We start from the raw sequence: 8,414 nt of genomic DNA, 5'->3' as shown, positions 1-8,414 counted from the left end.
TTTTTCTCTCCGACACTAGGCACTGGAGCGGGTGAGCAGCAGATACCACAGATTGACGAATCAGCAGACATAACACCCGTCTTTTGGGATATTCTTGGAACCGAAAAAGAAAACATTTGTTGAGCTCATGTTCCACGAGACGACTCACGATTTCCTGCTGCATGAATAGTCCACGTAAACATGCTCGAATTGATTGAATTTAGTGATTAGGCTGATTCTTTATTACCGAAAATCCAAATCGAAGCTTACTGTTGAAGTCGAGATTACGGCCCGACATTTCCGATTGCAGATTTCTGGAAGAAAAACGGGTTCCCACTAAGGAGTATTTAGGCTCATAGTTCCTAAAATTTCTCTCCCTTTTCAAGGAGTTCGTATTTGTCCCTTTTCCCGCTTTTTAAGACCGGAAAAATGTAGGTCATCTTTGAGGAGAATGGGTATATTATAAAATTTGCTACACGAATGGTGCTAGGTCCTGATTGCCACTGACTTATTGGACTGAATTTTAACCGTTTTGCCTCCCTCACCGGTTTGGGGGTCAGGCGAGAAAGCCGCAAGAAAACTTCAAGCTTACTCAAGCGGCAAGGAACAGTCAGGAGGAAGGTCATCCAGAAAGTCGACCAACTATGTTCAGTAATGTTGATGGCTTCACCATATTGGGGGAACTGTGTATACTACTGATAAGGCACATTAGTATTCTATTGTCCAGTGTCAAGTCTCCGCCCACGTATCTGACGGAAGGTGAATGTTACTATGGAAATTTTACAAACGCTTGCAGTATTGGTTCGCTATTGTTTAATAACCAATGAACGTCCAGGAAAGCTTAAGAGAACGCTTGGGAATGTTCCTTTTTCAAAAATTCTGTGCATCTTAGTTTTTTTACTTTTGTGCAACCGGTCGCTTGTGAGTAGCTTGGCAGCCAACAGCTTCTCCTCTGCTAGGTGGTAGGTTGTATGATATTGACATGATCTTTGCAAGAAGGAATGGAGTGGAACACACCTTACAACGACAATCAGCTTCGAATCTGTGCAGGTGCTCGTCATGTGCTATAGCTTCGAACTTTTCACTAGAATGGTCAACAAAGTCCCGTTTGTATACCAATAATTGATAAGTGATAGTTATCTTTAGGCGTATTATTTTGCAAGAACAACAGTGCGCTTGAGCAGTTCTCACCCGCACAACCCACCCGTATGAAGAGTGCTTAATGGCCACGTTAATAGCATTGGTCTGAAGTCTAACCCCAGTGATTCGTTCCACATCCAGTCATGTGACATGAGCTCAGTTTACTTGTCAACCAGTTGGGCATGATCGATCAAAGGACTACAACATATATCATGTTTTGCTCCAATCGAATATAGCACAGTGATCGAATGTGGAAAGTATGAAGTTACAGAAATCTTGAGATGGTTTCTTGACCCAACGCGGCTCAAAGGATTGATGAAAACTCTTCGACAGTTTGGCACTGGCTTCGCTAATCAGGGAGATGTTGTAGTCACCGATTTCGCACCTAATTTATGTTCTACTCGAGCAATAATTGTGACATGTCATTTAGATAGTTGCTAACGAAGGACGTAACTGATCTGAACCTTCCGCCCCAAACCCCCCCCCCCCCCCAGAAGTTTCAAGAGAACGAGAAGAACTGTGATTAACAAACAGACTGAACTGTTCTGTCCTCAACCACTAGCCGGGAAGTCGGTCACCTTGGTCTCAGCTGAAAGACAGAGATAACCTGTTTCACGTTATCATGTGAGTCAATTTCATGGTTAAACAGACTGAACTGTTCTGTCCTCAACCACTAGCCGGGAAGTCGGTCACCTTGGTCACACGATTCCCGACAAGGATGCAACAGCTGCAAGGTGGTTGTAAACTTTCCGATTGCGCGATAAAGTCTCAGCTGAAAGACAGAGGTAACCTGTCTCACGTTATCATGTGAGTCAATTTCAGGGTTAGGGCAAAGGTGATAGTCGGTTGATACACAGCGAACCCAAACGTGTGTACTCATGACATCATCGCGACGATCGAACGTAACACTCAGTCCGGGTTCGATTAATGGAATTTGGAGGCGTTGGAGAACTAAATTTGGCAGGGCACGGTTAGACACAAATTCATGGTATTTGCCTGAAATAAAGTCAAACGACTGCTGCTTGGGCAAAATTCGATAGTTGGGACCTCTGAAGGCTTCTCTGAGCTCCAGGCGCGTGTCACTACCTCGGAGATTGCAAGCAGTAGAGCCTGATGGAAATCTTCAACCCTTTACTGCCTGATTCTTCAAGAAGTGTTCATAAATAATGGTGTACAACCGTTTTCCGACAAAGCAGCTTGCACGAATGCATCAAAGAACATAAAAAATAAACTGTTTGCTTTACGCAAACCGGTCTGTTTAGAAAGAATCTTCTTCAGCTGTCACTGAAACCTTTGTCACGTTGATCACCTCCAAATGACAGTAGGATAAAAGGAACTATCTTGGTGACATCGTCTGCCTTTTGTTTCTGTGACCTTCCCGTAAACTGTGGTGAATTCACCTGGGTGATTATTTTTCTGCGGTACAATGACTTGGACGCACCCCTTCAACTTGTCCCTAAAGCAGATTGTCAGGATTCTGTTGAAAAGAGTTATGTTGAACTCTATCGGACTGAGTGTTTTGAAATCTGGGCATTCGCAAGTCCGGGTAGACCTGGTAGGCGACTCATCTTCATTCCATAAAGTAAAGGATCATGAAAGTGAAAGCGAACCTTCGTTTTATGTTCGGCCCATAATTCGACGTGAGAAATGCGGCATTTCAGGCCACCCTACATGCCTTAAACCCTGAATGTTGTCCACTTACGAATCTTTGTTTTTTTTTAGAAATACACCTCAAGTTGCGAATGAGGACACAAATCAAAAGTCGGCCAAAATCCACACGTTGTTTTGCAGCTGTAAGGAGAGAATCGAGTGCATAAACTTGTAACACATTGGCTACTTCCGGAACTCCTACAATGTCTCAGTTTAGTTTAGTTTGACAACCAATTCTTTCACCCCACAAAAAACGATCCTGGTGAGGATCGCCAGTTTTGGTGTGAAGACAACCGACTTAGGCGCTCTACGAACCATGTTGACAAACAGGCTTCGGTATACACAAGCGAAGTAGCCAATGGAGGTTTGGGGCGGTCAGTTTGACAAACAAGCAATGAGCGTTGGTGGTCTGATGGAAAAAATGTTGTTTTCTTCCGGTCAGATAGGCCCGCAGTAGAATTCGATTTGGGATTTGGCGAATGCCACACGTAGCACTCTTCATCGTTGTTTACTTTATGTGACCAGATTAATTAGATACGCGTTTTTCCAAGTTAATTAAATCAAAACTAGGAGACTTGCAATCAGAACTGCATGTTTAAATAAAAGGAACGAATCAGGAATATGGTGAACTACACTTATTTGAATACAGATTTGGTACCCAACTGAATTCCAGTTGAATCTCTCGTTTGTGGTGCCCTTTAACTAAATATATTATGGATATTATTATTATTGTCTTGATGGAACTCGCCATTAATAAAGTGAAAACTCTTGGACGGCCCATGACCGGTTTCACTCTTCTTGGAGCTCACCAACTGGTCAACGTCTCCGAGTTTTTGTCACTCTTATGTTCTACTTGGACACCGAATTGTGGCAGCCCACTTTGCATAAATGCATTCCACAAACTGCGTACAATCCGTTGTTGAAATGAAATCTTAGCTTTTTGGAAAATTGGAGACTGCTCCGAGATAATGAGAGTGTTAAGAAGGGTGAAACCGATAAAAGACTGTCGGCATGCTTTGAGACTCTGAAAGTGTCGCGCGGACATTCCCCGGTATAGCTGAAGAAGTGGCCAAGGTACATAAACCGTCACATCACAGTAAGTTACGTTCTACCTGATGAACCCCAAGAAGAGCGAAACTGGTCGTGGGCAGTCAAAGAATTTTCAGCAATCTTATGAGTAGTGCATTACGCACATACATGTATCGCGATTTCTGGAATATCGTAACAACTGAAAAATGAGGTGGCCTAGCGTAGCACGCTCAGTTGCCTGGAAACATCACACACGAGACATTCAGCTGGTTTCCAGGTGAGTCTCTCGCAAAATTAAATTAGTTTGCAAATGAGTGTATTCGCTGAAGGTACAGTCTCTTTGTCACAGCTTGGAGTGCTCGCGAATTTGACAAAAGAGAGAGGGTTCCCCGTAAAAACCGAATTGGTATGCAGATGAGTGCATTTCGACAGCTTGTGAATTTCACAGATGGAGGAATGCTTTCGTCGAAAAGACCGACGAAAGAAAAGATACCTAGCAAAACGTGTGGCAGAGCCCATTTCAAATACGTAACTGAACTGCTTGCGGGACAACCGTTGGGTCAAAGGCCAGATCAAAATTCCACCTCGCAACCGGATGGCGAATATGGGTGAACCGTGCCCTCTGAGGTAATTTCGTAAATTGATGACCTTTCCACTCACAGCGTTTTCTTTCGCACTGAATTTCGTAGATGTTGTTATCGATCTCTTCAATAGGTTCAAGCATGACTAGAAAATTACTTCAGTGTTTATCTTACTGTCATTAGCCATTTTATTGTAAAAGAATGTGGTAGATGTGGGACGATTTGTCTATATAGTTTTTGGGCGAGAAATTTTCAAACGGAAAACCGCAAAAATGAGCCGTTATTGTTATGTTGTACTTGCTCTCAATGACTACCGTTCATTTTTGCCGGGACAGGTTTTATACCACAGAAAATGGAAATGCTGACTTTGTGATATGTACCAGCAAACTTGAAATTACTTCAACAAAACGCTTGTGGATTAACAATGACTTATCCAGAGAACTTAAACTTTCCCGAACATTTGGGTTCTTGGTAAAGACTGGAACTTGCCATCTGGCAAAATTAACAGGGTTATGAATATGGGGGGCGTCAACGATCCATGTAAGTACAACTGTCTAAGTGGAACTACTACAGTTAAGTTGCGCTCAGTTACTCAGTGTCACCTGGTCATGCAGACGTTGACACACCTCCGTGAAACAATAGTTACCCCCACGTCTACGTCGGACAAGCAGCGCTGAGCGTGTAACCGTTCGCAGCTCACCAAACTCCCTTCAGCTAGGTGGTAGGCTCTTGTTGAGTAGATTACTTTTTATCGCACTTGCCAGTTCTGTTCCTTCCAGTGAGACTGCCTGTGAGCAATGGTGGATTATCTTTGTTGTAATGAGGGATCATTCGTGTTGACATTGTTAGTGTTTTCGCACACTGCTTTTGCTGAGCCCTGATAGAAAATCAATAGAATATGTTGAGATCTGTTGTTTTCGACTGAGTGGCATCCGTGGGTGTATGTACAAAGACTCGGGATAATTATGCGAACATGAGCATGTGAAAAAGCATGCTTAAAAACATGAAACTACTCACAAGGTTACTAAAATTCTCTGACAGCCCACGATCGGTTTCGCCCGTCTTGGGACTCATCAAGTAGGCGCAGCTCCCGAGTTTCCGTTAGCCTTGTGTCCTACTTGAACCCAAATTGCACGAAAGTAGTGAAATATACTCCCTTGCAAATCAATTTGGCTTTTAAGGGAGAATCGACTAAATCTGTCGTTTACGATATTCTTCAACTGAATGTGCTGCGCCGGGCTGCCTCGTTTTTCAGTTGGTAAGATATCCGAGATATCATAGTAAGTTGTATAGTACTCAGTAACCAGATAAGTTCAGTTAGACAAGAAAGCTTCAAACGAATTCGGTCTCCTCCCACTGAGGACGAATGACTGCTAGCGTACAGTGCGCAAGCAAAGACGCTGGTCCTCAGTGTGGGCTGATAACCGAACTGGCGACGTCTTACGTGGAAATCCCGTCAAATGCAACGATGGACAGTCAACGAATTGTCCGATTGAGTTGTACCACGACAGAAGGTAGATAGATGAAAGTGGGAAACTCTCAGACCAGATGGAGGACAGATAAATGTTGGGATTCGATTATAGTACACCACAATTAGTGTTATAAGAACTCAGTATAGAAAAGGTGGCTTTGCTGCGTGAATGGTCTTTCTTTGGCTTGTATTGATAACACACTTGGGAACTATGGATACTGTTAGGTGGTTGGCTTGTCCCAAAAGCGATAAGAAGGAATTCTGAAAGCATTTACTTGAGAAACGGGCGCTAATCAGGAATTTTTTAAAATTCCTGCAAGTATTTTGCTGAATGCTGCAAATTCAAGTGTGTTGTAGCTTGGCTCAAACGAATGAAAAAACGGGATGGCCCTGGGCAAGGGTATCGCGAGATAGTTCCGTGTGCGTGTAGCCGCTGGAGATCATCTGTACACCGCATTAATGCGTCCGGCAGTTTTCACGTGACGTTTGAATACAGATATAGCAGAAAGGTTGTCGCAGATTTCTTGCGAGCTAGTACACAAGATCCTGAAGAATGATAAGTGTTAGGAAGGCCAGCTTCCTGAAAGTAACCCTGGAACCCCCGAAACCTACTGAGACCCAAAAAATCCGCAAAAATCTCGATAAGGAAGCCGGCAAGCATCCAGGTCAGTCATTCATTCAATCCATTCAGCGAAAGCCGATAAGTGTTCAGGCACGCCACAAAAGCACGACCGAATATAAGTGTTCAAGCTCTTCCCAGAAGCACGATCGATGTGGATTGGTCTTCACTAAACGCCTATCAGACAGCCTAGATCATTGTTAAAAAGTGCCCTTTAAATAGCGCGGGGCTGTTGTAACTTTTGCACTCGCTTGTTACAATAAAGCTGTTGTGTCCCTTGTCGGTGACTTCTTTTTCTGGCACCGGGTACTAGAACTGGGACAGCAGTCAGATATAACAGTAAGACTGACTGGCGAATTTTAGTCCAACTTGACTGATTCCCATGATCAAGCATCTGCCGAACTTGAACTGCGAAGTTTAAGTACAGGTAACAACAGCAGAAAGATTGTCTGGATGGGTACAAAATGCCGGTATCCCACATATCTGCCGGTGACTCTACACACTGTCACGCTGTATTATTGGTGTTTATACGTAATTTTCCCCCTGCCGTCGGTCCTCTTGAGCTGAGTGTATTTACCTATTGAAATGGAACCGTACTGCATGCCTCTAACAAAGCAGCATGCAGTAAAAAGGGGAAAGGATCATCAGCCGACTGGATGAGAGGACAGCTGTGAGCATATCAATTCTGGTACATAAATGGTTATGAATTAACTGCTATTGGGCGACTGGGGTGGTGTAGATTATGATCTAGTCACCGAATTCTCTATAGCAGCCCCAGACCAATCACAGACCAACGTCTGTGATTCTTAGTGTGGCTTGCTTTCCTTTTTTCAAGTTTCATTGAGGGAATCCACGTGAAGGGTAGATCTCAGGATACACACTTGTGCAACATCACCAGTGTGACCATAACGGACGCCTGGGGAATCGAATTTGATAGTAATTGAATTTAATCACTTTCAAATTCAGCTGCCGCTGACGAACAATATATAGAACAATCACTCGTTGTATTCCTCAAATTAATTTGCTGGGGGAAGGAAATTTGAGTTGTCACAGGAGATTTCTTTGAAGTTCTTTGACTCATTAGGTTGCTGAAATGGGGACTCAAGCCGACTGACCGCACAAGACACGGAATATCGATGTCAAAAGTGCACACGCACACAAACGTCAGGGTACGTATGACTTTTACCCTAACCAAAGCATACATGATGGTGTATTGACCGGTCTTTAGAGATTTTTCCTTTGAAAAATACATCCCAGTGAATAGCCTCTGGCATTTTCACAATGAAGCTAGACGTAAATGAGAGGTTTAGTTAGGTCTCCCGTGAAAACCAAATTGATATAAAAATGAGTGAATTGGATTTCAAGCAGAACATAAGGTTGGTGGAAGCTCAGGGACTACGTCTACATGAGGAGCCACAAAAAGAGCGAAACCGGTCGAACGGTTTTCAGCAACCTTGTGAGTAGTTTCTCTTATGAAAAATATACTGCGATATCTCGAATATCTTACAAACTTAAAGGCAAGGCGGCTTTTGTGCAGCACATTCAATCGAGGAATATCGTAAACTGGAGATTCATTTGAGCCCACCGTGACCACCAAATTGATATGCGAATCCGTGTATATTTAGAAAAACGCTTAGTGCTAAGCATTCCTCCGTTCTTTCAGAATCAAACCAAACAGGCTGCAAGACAAATGAAAAACACATCAAACAGATTATATTGTGAAAATTCGAAGTAGATACGGCAGATCAAATCGAATTCCTTGTCCATCAAACGTGAATTAATATTGATTTAAGTGCCAATAACATTTACCTCAAATATACAGCTTGCTTTTCTTTTCAAAAGTGTCTCGATTGACGATTTTTTGTCATTTAGAGCGCATCAAAACGTAATAAAGTAGTGCAAGCTTTTTGGCTTGGTTAGTTCCGTGTGAATGGATTAAACGTGC

At 43.1% G+C, this 8,414-nt stretch overlaps 1 protein-coding gene across 1 annotated transcript in view; it reads right to left on the bottom strand.

Annotated features, from left to right (window-relative positions):
* The window catches only part of T265_07811 (hypothetical protein), a gene marked incomplete at both ends in the record, with an annotated part of 9,468 nt that extends 1,320 nt beyond the window's left edge, over positions 1 to 8,148 (bottom strand). The window contains 4 exons of the mRNA XM_009173440.1: positions 2,822 to 2,910; positions 3,967 to 4,036; positions 7,875 to 8,032; positions 8,055 to 8,148. Of these exons, the coding sequence (XP_009171704.1) occupies positions 7,981 to 8,032; positions 8,055 to 8,116 (114 nt within the window). The remainder of the gene's footprint in view (positions 1 to 2,821; positions 2,911 to 3,966; positions 4,037 to 7,874; positions 8,033 to 8,054) is intronic.
* Positions 8,149 to 8,414: the final 266 nt, after the last annotated feature.

This window comes from Opisthorchis viverrini (assembly GCF_000715545.1).
Source record: "Opisthorchis viverrini unplaced genomic scaffold opera_v5_186, whole genome shotgun sequence".
In the NCBI taxonomy this organism is placed as follows: domain Eukaryota; kingdom Metazoa; phylum Platyhelminthes; class Trematoda; order Opisthorchiida; family Opisthorchiidae; genus Opisthorchis; species Opisthorchis viverrini.
Note: the sequence above shows the minus strand (reverse complement) of the source record. Positions and strands in the feature narration are given on the sequence as shown.